The sequence below is a fragment of the Pipra filicauda genome, unplaced genomic scaffold, assembly GCF_003945595.2.
Source record: "Pipra filicauda isolate LSUMZ 115617 unplaced genomic scaffold, ASM394559v2 scaffold24_size8852520_pilon, whole genome shotgun sequence".
NCBI lineage: Eukaryota > Metazoa > Chordata > Aves > Passeriformes > Pipridae > Pipra > Pipra filicauda.
Genome location: NW_024104365.1, coordinates 3,701,853 through 3,723,941, shown reverse-complemented (window position 1 = coordinate 3,723,941; position 22,089 = coordinate 3,701,853). Strand labels below are relative to the sequence as shown.

Genomic DNA, 22,089 nt, shown 5'->3' with positions numbered 1-22,089 from the left:
GAGGACTTTGGGGAAATTCCTTTTTCTGGGTTCCTTTGCAATAAGTGGAAGCAGAAAGGCTCCTAAATTCAGCACAAGAACTTAATCTACATGCTCTGAACTTGCACTTGAAAAAGCTGATCTTTGTCCATGGGCTTGAAAGGGAGTGTGAAGTCATGCCTAGAGCAAGGGAGCAAAGTATTTCATTTATTATGAAAACACGTCCCTTTTAAAACATGTATCTTATTTTTTTAGGGTATAGAACATTTTTCAATTAAAATGTTACTCTGAAAGTCAAAAAGCTTTGCTTCAAACACTAGGTTATGTTATTTTTCTGAAACAAAGCATTTTGTTTTGAAAATATATGGAAAATGTTAACATTAATGAACTATCCTCATTTCTTGACTGAAGCAATTTCTGAAATTCAGCATATTTTCACAACTACTTTTGATTTCCCTGAAACTGGTTTTGGCTTACCTATCATTAATTACATCTATTTTTCTCAGCTCCACTCTGAGTTTCAAACCTATGTGGTAACTGCAAGCTGTTTGTTTCTCCTGGACATCTCTTTGATTTTAAAGACTCTGAAAAATATCATTGTCAAAGTACTGTGCCATCACTGAAAGTGTTCATTCCTATTTTATGTGTGTCAAAACACCAAGTCAGCAAAGCTCACACTTGAGAATTTAGACTAGAATTCAGAGTGTGTCTGTGTGCAACTTTACCTCTGCCTGCTCTAGCAGACACCTCCATACTGTTCCTTCCTAAGTGGATGTTTCCTGCATCTCTCAAGCCATTGTTCTCTCAAGCCACTGACAACAGAATACCCCTCATGCACAGTTTCACAAGCACGTAAGCCATTGTCATGTGATGCCATCTAGCATCCTCTTTTACACACACAACACAGGATCAAAAGACACAAAGTCCCAAGGCATATACTTAAATTTTGAGTATCGGAATTGACAACATTTGGGAAAAAAAAAAAAAAGAAGGGTGAAGCATTGCCCTTGTATGCTTTGTGACTGCGGTTCTGAGAGATGGTGGTTTGTTTTCCTTTCTCATACAGTTTATTTCTTGCCCACAAAAATTATTATAGCCCAGCCAGGGGAAAAAGTGCAATGCAGTTGTTAGAAAAGAACAAATATCTAATGTATGCCATTAAAAATTAACAGAGAGGTAGCTAAGTGTTAAAAACCAAGTCCTTGGTTCTGTGACCTTTCTATTGCTCCAATTGTATCAGTGGTTTCAGTGTCTTTGCATACATTTCTTTATAGTTACGCTGAATTTCCTCCATGTTTGGAAGAAAGGAAGATAAATGAACTGCATGGCTGTCTCAGTAAAATCCAGCAAGACTTGTTATGTGAAGACAAATCTTTAAAAGAAACTGTTTTATTTGAAGAAAAGAAGGTTTAATTGTAAAAGAGTCTGAGGTACCCAAACTTGAAAATAAGATTTGTTAAACTATATGGAGCAGCATCTCTTCAAACTGCTTAATCACAGCTGGTAGCATTTGTTGGAAAGAAGAAGACACAGAGGGGACAAGACAGTAGCTCATTCTACCTTTCTTTTAAATGTTTTATTTTCCTGTGATAAAAATACGTAAATTATTTCCTCAAGTAAACTAAGAGATGGAAAGATTGAACAAATGGAAGTATTATAGGCATTTGTCATGGTTTAACCCCAGCCAGCAACTAAGCACCACAAAGGCGCTCGCTTGAAAATTGAAAAATGTGCCATGGCAGGAGCTGGCAGGAAGGAAAAGATTCAATAAACTTAGAATCTGGCTGGACTCATTATTATACCTGCACCATTAGCTAGTTGAAGTCAAATTTCCTCCAGAGTTAATGATTACTTGTATGCATCACTCTGAGAGTGCTGTAGGAGAGAGATTACTGAAGAGTCTATTTCTCAGTTCCCAGGACAGTTTTCCCACTGTCCTCTCAAATTAAAACACCTTGCAGAACATGTATGGTATCCTCCTCCATACCACAAAACATGCAGATAATTTTTCCATTTAACAGTTCCCACCAGTGCCCCGAGGGCACCGCCAGGCCTGGCTGCCCCTGCCCAGCCTCCCCCGACCTGTCCAGGGCCCAGGACACCATGTCAGCCCCCCAGAGCTGTCAGCCCCTGCCCCAGCGACACTGCAGAAAGGCCAGTCTCCAGCCCTCCACAGCCCTGCCCTGCCCAGCCATGGGCCTCACCGAGCCTCAGCCCATCCCTGCCCACAGGGAGGTGCCCGATGTCTGGGGCTGGGGCTCACCCTGGTGCTCCCCCACCTCAGCTGCTCTGCTCTTGGCTGGATGGTGGGATGGGCCCTGGATGACACCCCTGTTACCCCGGACACTTCCCAAATAGCCATGGCCAACGTGTCATTGTATTTCACCCCACAATCAAAATACTCTCTCATTTTTGTGTTCTCCAGTTGCAGGTACCCTCTATAAGCCTCACAAATACGTTGCAAATGGTCTTGGTCTCCTCTTAGTAAATCCATATATGTTTTAGGAGAGCACTTTTGTCACCAAGCTTTATAAGGGAAGAACTTGGCACTAATGTGGGTTAAAGAATACCCACTCCTGCCAAGTGAGGCTGTACCACTCATAGGTAGTAATTAAAGATTAATCAAGCTCTGGAACAAAGTAAGAGTGAAAGAATGACAGGGTGATGGCCCTCCCTTTACAGCATAGAAATCTCGGTTATAGCTCTCATTCCAAGGCCTACTTGTGTATTTTATATTAAACAGATACTAGAGTAAGCAACTAAGATCCACATATTTCTGCACATTTCATATACCCCTCCCCTCATCAACTGAAGAGAAGCTCCAAGACTTTCTTACACAGTTAGCATTTGGTTTGATATAAAATCAACCTTTGCAGCAAGAGATCCTTGGAAGGTATGCTGAACAGACTATGAAGTTGTCATTAGGGCATTTTAAGAGGGGTATGGGGTATGAAACTTCTTGGGCGTAGAAGGGACTGCACTTGAGCATCTTGCTCTCTAAGTGAGTGCTCCAACCATTCACATAACGTGCTCATCAACTGGTACTGCATATTTGCCACTAGGCCTGACTCATGGAAGCTGTGACTGTCAGACAAGTGTTCAAAGTCCTCTCTTAATTAAGCTTTACCACACTAAAGCCTTGATAAAGCATCTTCCTCTGGCAATGCCTGCTTTAGTAGACCAACAGCAGCAGATCTGCTGAAGCAAAAATCACTAGTACTGAGGACCGGACATCCACATTTCACATATGTTCAGATTTTCCTTCAGAGTAGCTCTAGCCTGTACCTATGGATCGAATGCCCATTACTGACTGGAGCATGCCGAAGTACTCTTAGGACACAAAAAGCTGAAGCACCCAAACGATTACTTCTTTTCTTAAAGCTGAAAGCTGGTGTTTGCAGCGTATGTGCCCACATCAACACTGGCGCAACAGAATTTCATGGTTCAGGAAGGAAAGTTGGTGTCTCAGTAAATCTGTGTACTTTGGAAAACACAGTGGTGTCTCCCTGGCCGAATGGAACTACTCAATGAAGATGAGGTGTTGTAAATGTGCAGTGATTACCTCCTCTGCTGAATTTCCCAACATAATTTATATTAAATACAAACTGTTCGAAATTTTTCCTGTGGCTACAAAGGCTGCACACCATTTATCATGGAAAAATACAATTCAAAACCCTTACAGGAATAAAATTAGTAGGATCTGATGTAACCTGTAGGTGTTGGAATGATTCTACCTGCACGATACAATACATATATACACTGAAAATTACAACTTTACCTGACGTTACTTTGGTTAAGCATACTCTCGGCCTTACCCTGGCACTGGAACATGGTGTCCTCCTGCACACAGTCAGGAAAACACTGATGGAAGACCCACACCTTCTCCCGTTGCAGTTAGCCCTATGCTCTCAGTCCCTAAGGCGCCCCGTCTGGCTCGGCAGAAAGGCGGGATCCTGCAACCCTCCAGCTCCCCGTCCGGCTCGGCGGGCAGGCGGGATCCTCCCGGCCCATCGCTGCCCTGCCGCGCCGCCGGGGGACTCCCCATCCCGCTGAGGAGTTCGCTGCTCCACAGGTTTAAACGTGTCGTCCTGGGTGACTGCGTGCCTTTAATTTCTAAAGGCAGCCTTTCCAAAGCCTGTAGTAACTCCCCTTGTATTTTACAAAAAGGAAGAAGAAAGGCTGCTTCTTGGTCGGAGAGGCTCGGGACGGGACCGAGACAAAGGACATCCCTCCCGGACACCAACATCTGCCGGGCAGGCTTCAAGGAGCAAGAGTCGGCGAGCAGCGGGGGAGCGCTCGCCTGCCTCGGCCGCCGGTCCCTCCGCAGCCGCCGCCCGCGGCCGCGGTGCAGCGGGAGCGGCGCGGGACGGGCTCGGCGGGGCGCAGCCCTCTCCCGCCGCGGCACCACCGGTAACGGCCGGGGCGGGGAGCGGCCGCAGCCCCGCCGGCTCCGAGCCCCGCACCGGGGCGCCGAGCCCCGCGGAGCAGCAGCCCGAGGTGAGCGGAGGGGTCTCCCCTTCTCCCCCCATCCCGGACGCTGTAGGGTGACGGGAGGGCAGCGCCCGGCGGGGCCTCTCCCCGGGGGCAGGAGGGAGGGGGCGGGGAGGCGGCCGCGCTGCGGAGCGGAGCGGGAGGTTTTGGCAGGAGGCTGGAGCCCGGCTCAGGGCCTCCCGCAGGCCCGGCCTGCTCGGCCGCCTCTCAAAGCACCAGGCCCAGGCCTGGCCCGCGGGCACCGCCGGGGGAAGGCGCTGCTTCACCTCGGTGCCGCCCGCCCCGGCGGAGAGGGGTGGCCGGGGGAGCGGTGCCACCCCTGATCGAGGGGACCCCGCATGGGCACAGCTCCGAGGATGGAGTAAATCCGGCAGAAAGAAAGGGAAAAATGAAATCGAAAAGGGCTGTGTGAGTCCGTACGTACTCTTTCTACCTCCGTGGAGATACCTGGGCGGCCTGTGCCTTTCGTGATGCGCCGCTGCGAGGTCACGTTCAGTTAAAGCAGGTTTAGTTGGAGCAGCATGGAACTCTGTGTGGATATTCCTCACTAAATACATTGGTCGAGGAAAATAAGCGTATCCACAGGCTTGGTTTACTTTGCTGGCTTTAAATAGTGTTTTGGGTGTTTGGGTTTGGTTTGGTTTGTTTTTTTTTTCTTATTAAATCCATGCATCTGTCAATTAAAGGCCCTTATTGCATGTGTGCTTATTCAGGCTCCTTCTGCTTGACAGACAAATTTGGTAGTTTGCAAAATTCACATTTTCTATGTAAAGAAATTTCTCCTATGTCAAATAGGTGGAGCATATGTTAGGCTCAGATCTTTAGGAGTTAGATTTCATTACGTGCAACTTAACAGTTCCCTTGACTAGAAAAAAATATTCAAACACATATTTTCAAAGTGTTTTAATGAATTTGAGGCATGCACATTTTGGACTGTAGTCAGTATTTGAACTTTTTTTTAATGTAGCTGCTTAGAAACAGAAATGTATTTCTACAGTAAATGGAAGTATGTGGTATATTAGGAATAGTTCTGAAGAAGATTAACAGTGTATATTTTTACTTAAGGACTTAGAGCAGTGCGAAGTTCAAATCCATATTTGATACATATAAAAAATGTTAAATAGATTTCTTTGAAGGTAGAAATTTGCTGGAGACCCTTTTCATGGAAAAGGAGGTGACAAAAATGTCATCCTTGCAGGAGAAGACTTAATGTTGCAAACATCACACAATATCTTTCTAAATTTAAAACAATGAATGGAACTGGACTTCAGGTATTGCAGTAAAGTATGGCCAGTAGCCTTAAGGTTAAAGGTCCAAAAACAAGTTGTAGTGCCACAGTATTTTGGAGCATTACCTTCCAGGGTGGCTTGAGCCAACAAGCAGGACGGTTTGCTGTCCTGAGTTCATGTTATTAACTTCTCTGTTCATATTTCTGATACATTGAAATTCATTTTGTAAATTAATGTAACCTTGTGCTGGGCCTAGATGTATTATTGGAAAGGTTGATTTCAAACTTTTTATAAAAGTGGGGAAAATGGAAGGGTGTAACTTTTCAATATGCAAATATAACAGAAGAGAGGTCTTTGTGGTTCTCTGTGGATATGGAAAGAAAGGAATCTCCTCCATATTTTCTTTTGTGTGGGGAGTGGATGTGGGTGTGAAGAATGGGGGAGACTGATAAAAGTTGGACCCTGAGTGTCGGACTCTCCCTGAGACTGATCTGAGTCTTTTGGTACTGGCTGGGGTAGGGTTTTGGTAGCTGAGCGCTGAAGGAAATGCTTGTGTCTGTACTGTGAACCAGGTGTGTCCTGTGGTTGTGGTTTTGGATTGCACACTGGGTGTGCTGACTGCAAGGAAGACACTTCTGCTGCATGTGTTCAGTAACAGAGCCCCATTCCTCCCTGTCAGAGCATGAGTCTGCTATGTGGCAGTTTCCTTCAGGAGGAATAGGTATGCACGGCCTCCTCACCTCTTGACACCGAGCCAGAATGTAGTCAGTGTGTATAGAGAGGGACCACCACAGTCCCAGGGGTTGCCCTGACCGTGTTGCGTGCATCCAACAGAGCATAACCAGACAGTCAAAAGAGGTGATTATCACTCTATTTTTAGCATTAGTGCAGCCTCAGGTGGAGTGCTGTGTGCACTAGGCCCCACCATTTAGAAGGATGTGAGGTCCTTGACAGGGACAGGTCCTGTCCAGGACAGGGCAGCAAAGCTGGTTTAAGGGCTGGAAGCCAGTCCTGTGAGGAGTGGCTTGTCCAGTTTTGAGAAAAGGAGGCTGAGGAGTGACCTCATTGCTCTTTACAGCTTCCTTTGGTGGGGAGTGAAGAGCGATCAATTCTCCCTGGGATCCAGTGATAGGATGTGCAGGAATGGTTCAGAGATGTGCTGGGGAGGTTGAGAATGGACACTAGGGCCCAGGAGATGTTGAGGGTTCGTGGCATGCCCATCCCCCCCCTCTGCCAATCTTGAAAGGTGGGAAAAAATATTGGGGGTTCGTGGCATGGCCCATGACACTATTCCATGGAAAACTCCCTGCCCCAGGGGAGGTGCAAAAGCGTTCTGGAAGTATATATCAACTGGTAACTTCTTTGGGGGTTTGGCTTTTTTCTTCTCCCCCACCGCCAGCAAATCAAGACCGTCACTTTTAGGACTATCAAGTTCCATTGCTGGATCCAGTGGGCGGTGACTATATACATTTTTCCACTCTCATCTTTTCTTTTTTCTTACTCTCCTTTACCCTTATCCTGTCTTTCTCTTTCTCACCTTTATGCATTTTCACCAAAGGTTACCTTTATGCCATATTACTATAGGTGATAGATATAGATGAAAACACCCAAAATGCTAACATACCTGTTTATCTTTGAAACAAAATTGTTCTAAAATAAACCCTACATATATATGTTTTCAAACACCGATTATTCAGTGTCGTTTCACTCTAATCCACCCCAAGGGATTTATTAATAAGAACCTGGGTTATCCCCCCCTTTTCTGGGGCGGGTCGTAACAAATGCCCTTGAAGAACATGCTTTAACTTTTGGTCTGCCCTGAAGTGTCAGGCAGTTGGACTAGAGGATGATCATAGGTCTCTTCCAACTGAAATAACTTTTCCTTTTCCTTTTTCTTTTCCTGTTGTTTGTCTGCTACGATGGGGGAATTAAATGAGGCCAGGTGTATTTTGTTGCATCAATTCATATATGTGGGAAAAGCTTTTTGGCACAAAAACCAACATAAAAACCTACATAAAACTAAGAGCTGGTAAGTTGTGAGGGTCCTTGTATTAGTACCTATAACAACACTGTTTTTGTCAGGAGAGCACAGCCATGCAACAGGTTGTCTGGAAAGATCATAGACTGTTTGTTCATCTTAAATGCCACAGGTGATGTGAACTAGTGTCCGGCAGAAATTTGGACTGGATGATGATCACTAGAGGTCCCTTGAGAACATCTCTGTGAGTCTATGATGCATGATGTAGAGGAACCTATGGCATGATGGTATGATCAGATATATATTGTGTGAATGTTCTTTGAGAGGTATTTATCTAGGAATGACCAGGAGGATGAGAAACTAAAGTGTGTGTGGAAGGGACTGAAAAGTTAGGGAGGTATAAACATGGAACATGGTGGTAAGGCAGAGGTAGGATAGGTGACTGAAATATTAAGAAATGGTAACAGAAAGAGCAGGCTTTTGGAGACGAGTGGTGAGGATGAGTGAAGGGACAGGGTAATTTTGTATAATAGAGAAGAAGGATGGTTCTGCTTGGGAACACTATTTGAAGCAACTAAGCAGGAGCGATGGGAATGCTGAACTGGGGAGTACTGGGAATTGTGGTGGGACAGGGATATAATTAGTAGTTGTTGGTTGCCTTGAAGGAAAGTATTTGGGCGTAAATGGTGAAGTAGGTGATGTATGCAAGCCATGAGGTGCTTCATGGGGCTGAAGTGTTTGGAATCAGTAGAGTGAGGCAGGAATGGCAGGCTGTAGGGTTATATGGTTTTAAGAGATGGTCTGGTATGTGGTGATACCAGGCAGAGAGAGGCATGTTGGTGTGATGAGTGAGGAGAGCATGTGGAAGTGGCATGCAAAGGGGGTGTGACTGTGTTAGGTGAGGAAGGTGTTTGAAAGAACTTGGCAGGAGGTTGGTGTGTGGGCATTGGGAGGGGTATGGAGTTGCACTGGAGAGATTGCATGGAGCTACCAGCTGAGGCCTGTGAGGGTGCAGCAACATGAAGCAGATGAATAGAGAAATGGTATATGTACGTATGCTGATGGTGCAGAAGCGATGGGTATCATCCCATCTGGGAGACAGAGGAGTAGACAAGGCTGGAGAAGGGCATAGGACAGCAGAGGGATAGGGGACTGTAATGTTATGGTGGAGTGAGAAAGGTTTGAGTCAGGAACAGCATGGAGGAGGCACAGGGTGTTGGGTGGGGAGGCACCTTGATGCAATGAAATGTGTCTGTAGGGTGATATGTATAGATTTCACAGAAGTGAAGGGAATGTGGAGAGAGAAAGCATACGCTGTGTAGCTGTGTTAAGGGTGCACATGGGTAACAGCGTAGCCGAGGATGTTTGTTGGTGCGAGTAGCGTGTGAAGATGGTCAAGGATGCACTGGTGCGAGCGTACGGTGCGCGGTGCAGGACGAGCACTGGGACCCGCGGGAGAGAGGAGGTGGCTGCTGAGCGGGGGCACTGCCAGGAGGCTGGGGAGGGGCCGGGGGAGGAGGATGCCGGGAGGGGGAAGGGGACGGGATTTGTGCGGAGCACGGAGCCGAAGGGCCGGGGGGGAGGGAGCGGCGGTACATCCCGGCGTCACTGCAGCCTCTCCCGCAGGCCAGGGCTGCCATAGCGACAGGGAGGACGCCGGCGCCGAGCGGAGCCCGAGGGACGGAGCGCGGACATGGTGAGCGCCGGGGCGGGCGGCGGGGCGGGGGTGCCGGCCCGGGCTGATCCGTGTCTCTCTCCGCAGCCCTTCTCCCAGCGCACATACCACCCTCCGGCCGCGGGGGCCGGCGCGGCGCCGGCGGCGTTCCCCGCGTTCCAGTTCCGCGCGCGGCACGAGGCCCCGGACTGGCGGCGGCTCAGCGCCGTGGACGTGGAGCGGGTGTCGCGGGAGGGGGACGTGGCGGCCCTGCAGGTGCACCTGGAGCACGTCACCTTCTGCAGCGCCGAGCGGGAGCGCTGCCCGCACTGCCAGGGCCCCGCCGACCCGCTGCTACTGAAACTGCTGCGCCTGGCGCAGCTCTGCACCGAGTACCTGCTGCACTCCCAGGAATACCTCAGCGCCCAGCTCGGCAGCCTGGAAGAGGCCCTGCGAGAGGCACAAGCCCAGCGCGACCAGCTGGGCAAGGAAGTGGCCCAGCGCTTGCAGGAGATCCAGGGGCTCAAGGAGGAGTGCCGGCGGAGGAAGAAGATGATCAGCACCCAGCAGATGATGCTGGAGGCCCGAGCCAACTACCACCAGGTGAGAGGAGGGGTCCTGGTGGCCCAGTCACCCCCACCTTGCCAACTCTGAGCCTGCTGGGACGAGTGGCAAAGTGGTCCTGCTCTGCTGGGGTGCAGTCACTTGCTGGGTGAAAGACTGGAGCTTCCAGGACCAGTGACCTTACAAAAGGAAATAAGTGGCTTGCACTTGTTTCTCATCCACGTTTCACAGGTGTTTGGCTGGTATCACAGACATTTGCAATAGATCATCTTTAACAAATCCTCTTTTTACTAAGAAGTGCTCTTTATTCTTGGATTCACTTTTGGTGCATCTCAAGCATCAGATACACACACACATGCAAAACCTGTGATAAACGTGTTACTGACATCTCTTGCTGTTTTGCCTTGTCTGTCAGCTGCATAGCCAGAAAACACACAGGGCAAGTACATCAGAACTGATGCTAAGCAGTAACGTACTGTCTGTGAGCAGTCACTTTCTTGCACTGATGTTCTCCAGGCACAAAGTTTCTGCTTGTGTGTGACTCAGAGGTGACTTAGGCACGATGGTAAAGAGCTCCAGTGACGTAGCTCATCCCTGATTCCACAACAATCTGTGTTGTAGACAACAATCTGTTCCTTAAGTGTCTCCCCTAAGAGCCTTAGTACGTTGCTGTTCTGTCAGTGTCGTGGCTCTTTGTTTTTTTGGGAGGGATTTTTGTCTTGTGGGTGTAATAGTTCGGTTTAAATATTTTTCAGCTTTAGCATTTTCCAGCAGATTTCAGGAAAGCAAATTACAGCTTCAAATGTAGTCTGAAGTCTAAAGAGTACACTGGACACAGACTTGACATGATTTCAGGCTAGCTCTTTGTGTCTGTGTGTTTAAAGTTATAGGCAAAGTTTAATTTTGTAAGACATCAGCTAAGTTGGATCAAGTGTTTCTCTAAGGGAAAAGATACCTTATGCCCCAAGAGAACTATGAATATGGCAAGGTTCATGGGAACCTTGTCTCCACGCATTTGAGTGTTAGTCTTAAGGACAAGCTGCTGATGTGGTATTATTTTAAAAAACCTTTATGCAACTTACAGAGCAGTTTGTCCTGTGTTACAAAACAAAACTGATTACATGCATCATTTTATATGTAAACTGAAATAATTCCCATACTGTGATTGGCAAATATCATCAAGTGTTCCTGAAATATTTGTAGTATGTCTCTGTGGAAGCTGAAAAACATGGTAGTGAACTTGTCTCATCACTTATCTTCTGTTCAGTGAGTTTGCAGTAAAGCAGAGATGGAAACCCATTTAATTTAATTTAATTTCATATAAAGTAAACTTCTGCCCCGCTCTACCCCCCACACACTTTCTTTCCCCTCTGTTAGTAATTTCTTGTCTCTAGAACTTATTTAGGTTCACTTAGGAAAAGTGAGTTTAGGGAGTGATTGAATACTTGAAGTTCCTACAGTGTTTTCAGGATTCTGAGTGTGAATGCCAGACCTAAACTAAATTCTTCCTGGTGTTCGTAAATGCAGGGTAACGGTGTGATCAGTAAACAATAGTTGTGTAATATTTATCTGCACCTTGATCTTGGCCGATCTGCAGTGCCAGTTAATAGGGATTTTACTGGTGTTCCTGAGAGGATAGTTCAGATTCCATCCCCTCAAAGTCTTGGATGTTTTGCAAATAAGCCTGTAAATAGTTACTGTCCTTTTTTAGTGGAGGTGCACTTTATAGCTAATGTAACTGTGCTTTGGAATTCAGATGTAATGCCTTTAATCTACCACCAATATAAGTTTAACCATGAAATACTACTATAAAATGGTACCAGTACCTACAAGTCATAAATTTAAGACTTGTTGGTCAATACCTTGATCTGAGTAATACAAATTTAATTTTAAATAACATTTTTCACTTTTTTGATATTTTGCTAAGAAATCTTCTATTCACATGTACAACATAGGCATAAAGTGCACGTTGTGGCTAACACTGTAAAAAGTAGTTACAAGAAAAGTGTTGCATTATTCAAAACTTAAATATTCCCTGGGTTAATCCTGATTCCTGCAGTAAAAGCTTTCTTTCACTCCCAACAAGTCAAACTGACATAAGTTTTTGGTTGAATGGATAACATTATTTCACAGTCAATTTCATTCCATAAATCATGTGCATTCTGTTACACTGTAAGCTCCCTCTTGGTTGGCAGTAAGGCTGCCATACTATATCACTTCTCTTGGGTTTTACATTAGGACTTGTTTGCATTTGTCCAACAAAATTTGTCTTAATTATTCATGGCTTTAGTGTTTGCTGAAGGATGTATTTTATAGGATACCTGATTACCAGTAGAAGCAATTTAAATATTATGTGAAATCTGAGAATTTCACAGAACCACAAAATCGCTTAGTTTGGAAAAGACCTCTGAGATCCTCAAGTCCAATCTTTGTCCGATCAACACTTGTCAACTAGACTATAGCACAAAGTGTGATGTCCACTCATTTCTTGAACACCTACAGGGATGATGGCTCCACCACCTCCCTGGGCAGTCCATTCCAATATTTAACAACCCTTTTCATGAAGAAATTCCTCCTAATGTCCAACCTAAACCTCTCCTGGCACAGCCTGAGTATAAATCCTCTCTTGTCCTGTCTCTAGTTGCCTGGGAGAAGAGGTCGACCCCCACCTGGCTACAACCTCCTTTCAGGTAGTTGTGTAGAATGGTAAGGTCTCCCCTGGGCTTTTTTTTCTCCAGGCTAAACAACACCAGCTCCCTCAGCTGCTTCTCATAGGACTTATCCCTCAGACCCTTCACCAGCTCCATTGCCCTTCTCTAGACTCGCTCCAACACCTCAATGTGTTTCTTGTAGTGAGGGACCCAGAACTGAACACAGGATTCAAAGTGTGGCCTCACCAGTGCCAAGTACAAGGGGATAATCGCTGCCCTGCTCCTGCTGGCTACACTGTTTCTGATACAAGCCAGGATGCCATTGGCCTTCTTGGCCACCTGGGCACACTGCTGGCTCATGTTCAGCAGCTGTCAACCAGCACTTCCAGGTCATTCTCCACTGAGCAGTTTTCCAGCCACTCTTCCCGCAGCCTGTAGCGCTGTGTGAGGTTGTTGTGACCCAAGTGCAGGACCCAGCACTTGGTCTTGTTGAACCTCATGCAGTTGGCCTCGGCTCATTGATCTGTCCTATCCAGATGCCTCTGCAGGGATCCTACCCTCCATCAGATCAACATTCTCTCCAAATTTGGTTTTGTCTGTGAATTTACTGAGAGTGCACTCGATCCCCTCATCCACATCAATAGTAAAGATAATAAACAGGACTGGCCCCAATACTGAGCACTGGGGAACACCAGTAGTGACCGGATGCCATCCTGGTCATAAAAGGAGACCAGGTTGGTCAGGCAGGGCCTGCCTTTCCTAAACCCATGCTGTGTGGGCCTGATCCCTTGGTCATTTATGTCGTGTGATTGTACTCAGGATGATCTGTGCCATAACCTTGCCAGGCACTGAGGTCAGACTAACAGGCTTATGGTTCCCTGGATCCTTCTTCCAGCATTGAAAAAAAGCTGCTAGTTGGCTGATGTCTGCATGTTTTGCTGAATAGTGTCTTACTTTTTCCTTATAGTTTATAGGGTTTATATCTGAATTTGAACTTGCTTGGCCAGAGTCTTTTTTTGTTCAGAGTTTGTACAGTGCCTAGCACAATGAGATTCTTGCTCATGACCATCACTATAAGACTTCAGATAGCACTTAATACACTGATAACTTTACAGAAATTGGGCACCATGGGAGTTTTAGTCCTTGTTCTTATGATATGGAATTTATTAAAGTTACCTTCTTTTGACGTATGGACAATGTAATGATGTGTTAGAAACCTTAACCACTATATTTTACTATGTTACTAATATGTTTTTAACGCCTTTTTTTTTAGTGTCAGTTTTGTGAAAAGGCTTTTATGACCTACTCCTTTTTACAAAGTCACATTCAAAGGCGTCATCCGGGAGAGTCTGAGATAGGTATGTACTTTAATGTTGCCAAAAAAATTAAGAGAAGTAGTTCAGAAAAGTATAAATATAGTGAGGATGTGCAGTCCATGATTTTTTGTAACTTGGAATAATAATTTTCAGTTTTCATTTTTAGGTGGCAGCTCACAGTTTGTATGAATGCAAACAACATTGATGGACAAATTGTACTGGGCAACATGTTTCAGTCTCTGGAAAATAATTTAATTTGAAAACAATGCTCTCAAAGTTTCATTCATCTCTAAATTCTTTAGGCTGCATGCTTGTGATTTATTGCTAAGGACTAACAATGGCAGTGATTAGAAATCAACTAGGAAGCATTTGGGAGGAGAAAAAGTGTGAAGAACCTAAAGAGGTCTGAAGTGTAGCTTGTCAGGCAAATAAAACAGCAGCAACAGGAGAGGGGTCTGAGTAAGCACCTGAGGAAGCGCGAATATATTGGAAGAAGAAAGCAGCTCTTGTGCACCTTACACTTGATAAAAACAACAGTGGAAAATGCTGCAGAAACAGCTGAAGTAATTGTCATATAAAAGGATTAGCCTTGAAATGGCTCTATGAGGGAAATATCCAATGCAGTTATTTCTGAAATAATATTCTGCATTGGGCTCAGATTCCCAGATGATGGGCTAGTAAATCCTTGGTAAATTGATAAGATTGAAGATTGTTATGATTTTTGCATATTTTAACATTTTTTGTTACAGTGATATTCCCCCAACTCTTTCCACATAAATAATTAGTTGTATTCCAAGTGGGCTCCTTACAAAAGTTATTTAGAATAAATCCAACCTAGCAGAATTGAATTACTGAGATTCACTTTGTCCTTCGTACATCCTTTTTGTTGAGCCTGTGTTGCTTAGATTCCTTTTAAATTAGATTATAGAATACTTTTTCATGTCAATATTTCATAAACTATTTCACATGTCAGTAGTACAAGTATTTGAGGATAAGTTAGCAGTCCAGAGAACATAAGTAGTTAAAAACATCTTTGGAGAATGATGCTAGTGGGAGGGAAAATGGTCCAGTGAAGTTACACATCATGAAGATATTACTGAAACACTAGAAATATATTTGCAGTAATTATCACAGTTCCAGAAATGGCAACAAAGCTTTTTAAAATCTGTGTTTCTTTCAAACAGAACAGAAGAGGAAAGCAAACACTGAAAAATTGCAGGATGAGATTGAAAAACTGAAGGAGCAGCTGAAGCTCACCAAGTCCCAGTTAGAATCTGAACAACAGGCTGATATTGTCAGGTTGTCTAAGGTAATGTGTACTAACGTATGTGAATGTCGCAAAAGAATTAGTATGTTGGACTATGTTCGCTCATTTTGTAACTGGACTGGAACAAAAATGTATCTTGCCTGTCAAGCAGTGATGATGTTTGGGCATTGAACTATTGCCCTCCCTTGCCTCCCACAATTTTGACCATTGAATTCCTCCTTACTTTTGTTTTAAACATATTTTAAATTAATACTTTAGACAGCACTTCCATTAGCACTTGCCAGTTCAAAACATGTGTGGCCTGTTATTGAAGCAGATAAAATTGCCTTACTATGGTGAAATATAAGCTGGTTTTTTGACATGATGATATTTTGTGATTATTACATGTTTCTTAGAAATTACTGTGATTTTACATGTGACTTTATAAACTGAGTAGAATTTAAAGAACTTTACTGTCCAACAAAGATGTAAAGCAGCTCAAGGAAGAGAGACTCAGAAAAAACAAAGCAATCTAGAACTTGCATGTTGGTCTTTAAATCCTTAGGATTTGGCTGACCAGAAAGCAAAAGCAGAAAGTAGTCTTAGCTTTCTTAGCTATAGTAGTCTTGCTATTGTGAATAAAACAATGATTTGAAAGCAGTAATTGGCTGTTTGTTGTCACGTACAACACTTTGTTTTGGATGGTACTGAATCTTGTGGGTATGCTTACTGGCTCCTAAAGAGAAAAAAATAAACAGGTAACTTAAAGATTCTTTTAAAGCTTGATAATTTCAGATCATTTCACAGTTTTCATTTCTCTTTAAGTAAACACAATCAGATAATTTGCTATAGAAATAGCTAACAGTGAAATTTATTTGAGAAAGGGGCTTTGTGCTTCAGTTTGAGAAGAAAGTTCTTATCATAAGAGACAAGATACATCTCATGATTGAGTTAAATGCTCATCTTTGCATTTCAGTTTACCCTCTATCATGTTCAAAAACAGTGTTTTGTGGTTGTTAGCATAACCTGTGAGAACCTCAAAATTTCTGAATAGCTTTTCTAATGGAATTTGAGGACCTTCAAGCATGAAACCAACCATTACATTTTGAAAGAAACAATCAGAGGGCTGGAGCACCTCTCATATGAAGGCAGGCTGAGAGACTTGGGGTTGTTTATCCTGGAGAATAGGAGAGACCTTAAAGCAGCCTTCCAGTACCTAAAGGAGGTCTGTACAGGAAAGCTGGAAAGGGACTTTTCGTCAGGATGTGTAGTGATAGGACAAGGGGAAATGTCTTTAAACTGGGAGTAGGTTTAGATTAGATATTAGGAAGAAATTCTTTACTATGAGGGTGGTGAGACAGTGGAACACACTGCCTAGAAAAGTTGTAGATGCGACGTCCCTGGAAATGTTCCAAGGCCAGGTTGGATGGGGTCTTGAGCAACCTGGTCTTGTGAAAGGTGTCCCTGCCCAGTGAGGGTTGGAACTAAATGATCTTTAAGGTCGCTTTCAACCCAAACCATTCTATGATTCTGAATTAAAACGGAATAAACAAAACAGGGCTGTCATTACATTATGAAACCTATGTTCGGTTTTGGTCCCCGCTATACAAAAAAAGATGTGGACAGACTGGAAAGATGCAGAGAATGGCCACAGAGGTGATCAGAGGACTGGAAAGCTGGTCGTGTGGAGAAAGGCTGAAAGAACTGGATGTGTTTAGCCTTCAGAAAGGAAGGTTTAACGGAGATGTTATTACCACTTTCCAGTATTTGAACAATGGCTACAAGGGAGATGGAGACTCCTATTTCAAGGAGTCCCATGGAAAGATGAGTGGTAATGGGTACAAGTTACTCCTGTGGAGATTCTGATTTGACATGAGTGCAATTTTTTCCCAGTGAGAACAATCAGCCATTGGAATAATCTCCCCAGAGAAGTGCTGGATTTCCCAACATTAAACACTTTTCAAGTTTCAGCTGCACAGGGTGCTGAGCCATCTTGTCTAGACTGTGTTGTTGCCAAAAAAGGCTGGACCGGATAATCCTTGAGGTCCCTTTCAACCTAGTATTCTATGATTGATGATTGTTTTCTTCCTTGTTTTCATAGGAAACCCTGATCTTCTGTAAAACATGCAGTGTTTCTTTGCCTGAACATAGCTTCAGATTCTTCTTTCTTCAGTTCTCCTGTTCCCCCTTTCTTGGGACTGTTCAGCTTCCTTTTTTGAGTGGTTTTTTTCCATTTTCAAAAGTACTGAAGGAACAAATCAAAAGCTGGTAGAATGTCACTTCCGAGCACAAGTACTGTTAGATTAATGGGCCATGGCCCTATGTGGACATGGGCAAGGTACTCTACTCATTCATTCTGTGCCTAACTTTTGAGAAGTACATCCATAACATATTTCTACTGCCCCTGAAGCATTGTTTTGTTTATGAGAGGGAACTTGGAGTATTCATAACAGTGCATTGTAGATTTTTTGGTGCCTTAGGGGCCCGTTTCGAAGTCAGTTGTCTTAGCCGAGACTCCTAACTGCAAAAGGACTACGTGAAATGTCCTGAAGCTACAGTCTGCACTGTTACACAACAAGAAGCTTTCAAAACTTCTCTGTTTTTCTAGGATGTCAGGGAAGATAGAAATGTGAGGTGTGACTGGTTACAGTTTGTCTGCCATGACTGACATCCACTGTCAATTCAGGTGTCATGTTACTGTCTTTTGATTAAAAGAGCAGAAAGTCTTTCTCATGTGGGTTTCTTTAGGACAACTAGTACTGGAGGGGAATTTGTATAAAAATTGCCATGCTTCTTATTTTTGGTTCCTTCTACTCCTTTGAGGTGAAAGGATACAGAAGATCCCATTCAGTGATTGCATATTATAGTTGGAGAACAAATTCAGAGTGAATACTGTGATGGAGAGATGTAGGTGTTTCCTAAAAACTGTGTATATCCTGGGCAGTGAAATGCAGGACTTTAAACAAGTTGAGAACTATATAAAAATGTGTCACTAGATAAATGGAATGTTGAAGTAATTTGACAGATAAAGTGGGGTCAATGTGCTTGGGAAAAAAATAATTCTAACTTCATCTACAAAATGATGGGTTGTGATACACAGTCCTGTGGAAATGTTAGCCCAGCAGTTAGTAGCAGCCAACAAAGAAAATCAAATATTACCAATTATTCTGGAAAATCACTGTGCAAGCCACAGCCTAAAATACAGTGTGCGAGTCTAGTCCCTTCATCTCAAAAAAGGATAGGATAGAACTATAGAAGTTATGGAGATGGGCTACGAAGAAGATCATTCAGTAATTAAAATGACTGAGCATGCTGAGAGTTGTCAGTCTGAAAAAGAGACAGCAGCTTGATGAAGATGGAGGGTGAGATACTGATACCTCTGTGTCATGAGTTACATGGGGTGAATAACAGTCCATCATTCACTCTGTTTTCCAGTTCAGGACTTAATCAAATGAACCTAGCAGAAGCCAGATTCAAACAACAACATGAAAAGTACTTGGCTCTTCATGCAGCTTGTGGAGCTCATTGGCAAAAGATGTTGCAGTTGCTAAAAGCTGATACAGCCACAAGGGAGGACTGCGAAAGTTTATGAGAGAAATGTATTGAAGGTTACTAAGTTATTGAAGTTTACAAAACTGTATCAGGCTGAATAAGTCCTCTGAGCTGAAAACAGTTGGCAGCTCGGAGACTATGAAGGAGATCGTACATGTTTGCTTGCCCCAATATTAACCTTTCCTATCTATGCACTTAAGGCCTCTGTGAGAAACAGGATGCTGAACAAGGTGGATCTTTGATATGACCAAGTAAGGCCATTTGTGTATTATTCAGTGGAAAATAAACTACCAAAACTTTCTTGAAGCATACTTGTTTTGCTAGCAAAACGCATAGTTTGCAACCTTAGAATTCTTCAGAAACTGGGGTTTTTTATGTTTTTTGATGTCACAGTATTGGCCATCGAAAGTGACTGCTTCCCACACGTAGTTTGGGTGCTTGAATTCATGTTGCATGTGAGGAAAAATAACAAATAATGTTTTTAAAAAAATTTCAGGAATGTGAACAGCAAAAATCAAAAGAAGAAGAAATTCTACAGTCATTTCATAAATGGAAAGAGGAGGAAAGAGAGAGATTGGCTCATGAAATAGAAAAAATGAAAGAGATGTTTATGAAAGAGCTTAAGGAGCTATATTCAAAAAATTCAACCTTAGAAAATGTAAGCGATTTAAATTTTTTGACATTTTAACCTTACAATAGATGGCAGTGAACTTCACAGATTTGAAATGCGATGTGGTCATTGTAAAGTTCTTCTACAAAACTCTAAAATAATGATTGATTGATAGCCATAATTGTATCTTTGTATACTGGTACTTTATTAACGTAATTTCAGTTCTTTTTTTTTTTTAATAGCTTAGTTATGACAAGTGAATGATGCCTTCAGCAACTAAGGCAGTTTTTCTTTACTCCTCAACCTTTGACTGCCTCTTTATAGATTAGTAGATATTGTTATGATTGCTGTCTGTTAGGTATCTTTATGTTAAGGTTCTTATAATTGGCATAGAGGAGACTAACCTCTGCATTATAGTCCCAACAGTAGAATTCATGTGTTTTCAATATATGCTTAGGAAATGCTCACTAGAAAGAGAATCATGAAAGTATGGGTGAGTCAGAAAACAAATACACAGGGCATTACCAGAGCAGCTTATATTTTGTAGCTCTTGGATCCAGTGTACTTTTACAAGTCATATTTATCTGAGATGTAGATATTAATAATTACATGAAATTTGGTAAATGCTGAACTCATGAGAAATGGGAAAAGTATCCGATGCAATCTCTGTTTAAAGTAAATTTTGTATTCTTCCGCCCTCCTTTTAGCAACTGTTAGAATTACAAAAGTCCAATATGCAACAAAAATCCAATTTAGGAACTCTGAAAGACAGCCATGATTTTGCAGAGGAGAAACCTCAGAGTCCCCAGGATCATCACAAAGTGGTTAAACTTCTGGATGAACAGGTAACATTGTAACTTAATGTGCTTTTGACAGACTACTTGTGTTCTTTTTATTTTTTGTACATCTGTTGAGTAGGATTTGAAATCCATAAGTAAAATTTTCATTCTTCTCAGTGGCAAAAATAGCTGGTTCTAAAGATGTAATACTATTTAATATTATAATGTCAATCAAGGATTTATTTTCCTTATCCTTTATAAATAAAGTAATTGTTATTTATTTATTTATTGATATTCTCTTATTCTTTATGATTATCTATATCTAGCTTTGCCAAGTATGGTTGCACTTCAGTTCCAGAAGGCTTTAATAAAGCATTTATATCTGCTGGTCTGTGAGGCCTCTTACTGAAAAATAGGAATATTCCATTTCCCAAGATGGAAAAAAAGTTAAGAAACTTTCTGACAGGATTTGTCAACCTAGGGGTTTTTTGTTTTTGGGGTTTTTTTTGACACATGCATTTTATATCTCATGGCTTCTGGGATGTGAAGGTCTTTGAGTACAGCTGGTATCATCCGTAAGTTTAATCACTTCTGCTCAAAGATGTGGAAAACTTAGTTTTACTTTTTTTTTTTTTTCCTCAGAGAAGATTTGTTTCACTCTAAAACTCATATATTATTGTTACTGTGTTTCAAACCACCACAGTTACACAAAATACGTTGTTAGAGTGCTTGAAATGACATTATTTGGGGGGGGAAGTCCCCCTCTTACTGTTAATACACTTAACTCTTAATACTCTTAATACACAGAGTTGTATCAAAATGCTTGTGTGTTTCTCACTCACGGTGACTGCATATAAAAATCAATCAGAAAATACATAGTTTTTAAAGTTCTTGGTAAGAAAACCACACTCAGATGTATAAAACCTGCTGATGACTGTTCCAGGCCTTAAATACTAGACTACTCAAATTTCAGATCATCAGTAATAATTTTTTTGGTATTTATGCTTTATTTAGGAGAAAAGCTGCATATATTGAACTAAATGGTAATGTGTTATTAACAAGAAATAAAGCTGCATACATCAAGCAAAATGTTAATATGTTCTTAATAGGAATTAATATTGATTTCCTCTGTGCAGGAAAGAAAGTGGACGTCTAGAATGCAAGCCCTTCATCATGACCACGAGACAGAAAAATCCCTGGTAAGAGACACAGCAAACCACTTACACTAAAAGGAGATATTTTTCTTATTTTCTTACCCTTTCAGTAGTTCTTGATATACTATAGTACATCTGTTAGATATCAAGAGTTCATAAGAGGGTATTTATTATCTCTGTGTTTCTGTTATGGTAGGATCTTGATCTTTCAGTTAAGGCCAGGGTTGAAATGGAATTTATCATTTTGGAATCTGACAGAAATCTGAAACTGTATCTCTCTTTTGAAGAGCTTACAGCTGTGAGCGCTGTATTATACAGTGTTTTCAGTGTTAAGTGGATAGGCAGGATAGTTGGCATATGACTTGCCAACACGTAGCTTTCATCCACCCTGTACCTGCTGCTACCACAGACCTATGGCATATGTCTCAGTCTTTTTTTTCTTGTTTCTGTCACTTCTCTAATGCTTTTTCTGTTGGAGCTTTCTAACACAGAATCTGTTCAGCTTTTCCAGGAAAAAACACCATGGCATTTTATTTTGCTTCGGTTTATATATTTGACTATACAAGCCTTTATTCCTCAGATTTTTTTTAATGTCTGCATTTATTTTTAATCTCTTTGCTGCTTTATTTCTCTTGCTTCTCTTCCTTTCATTTTCCTTTCATCTACGTGACCATATAAGAACTGAGCAGATCATAGTAGTCTGGCCAATGCTTCTCCTCCTCTGGCAAGAAAACAGTGGGGAGGAACCATGGAACATTCCCCAAAAAGGATGTAGTTAATGATACACCCACATACAATGCAAGAATAGAATAAGGGAGAAGTAATGTAAGTATTACTTTTGGGATGGTGCACCTACATACTGATTCCGTTCTTTCACATTCAGAGT

The 22,089-nt window shown here is 42.7% G+C and overlaps 1 protein-coding gene across 3 annotated transcripts in view; it reads left to right on the top strand.

Annotated features, from left to right (window-relative positions):
• The first annotated feature begins 3,962 nt into the window (after positions 1-3,962).
• The window catches only part of DZIP1 (DAZ interacting zinc finger protein 1), a 42,006-nt gene continuing 23,879 nt past the window's right edge, over positions 3,963-22,089 (top strand). Inside the window, exons 1-10 of one of the 3 annotated variants that reach the window (XM_039381995.1) lie at positions 3,963-4,051; positions 4,147-4,476; positions 7,850-7,921; positions 9,304-9,373; positions 9,440-9,934; positions 13,820-13,904; positions 15,047-15,171; positions 19,157-19,318; positions 19,978-20,115; positions 21,186-21,248. In XM_039381995.1, the coding sequence (XP_039237929.1) occupies positions 9,371-9,373; positions 9,440-9,934; positions 13,820-13,904; positions 15,047-15,171; positions 19,157-19,318; positions 19,978-20,115; positions 21,186-21,248 (1,071 nt within the window). In that variant the 5' untranslated portion in view covers positions 3,963-4,051; positions 4,147-4,476; positions 7,850-7,921; positions 9,304-9,370. The other 2 variants (XM_039381993.1, XM_039381994.1) reach the window with 2 other exon arrangements.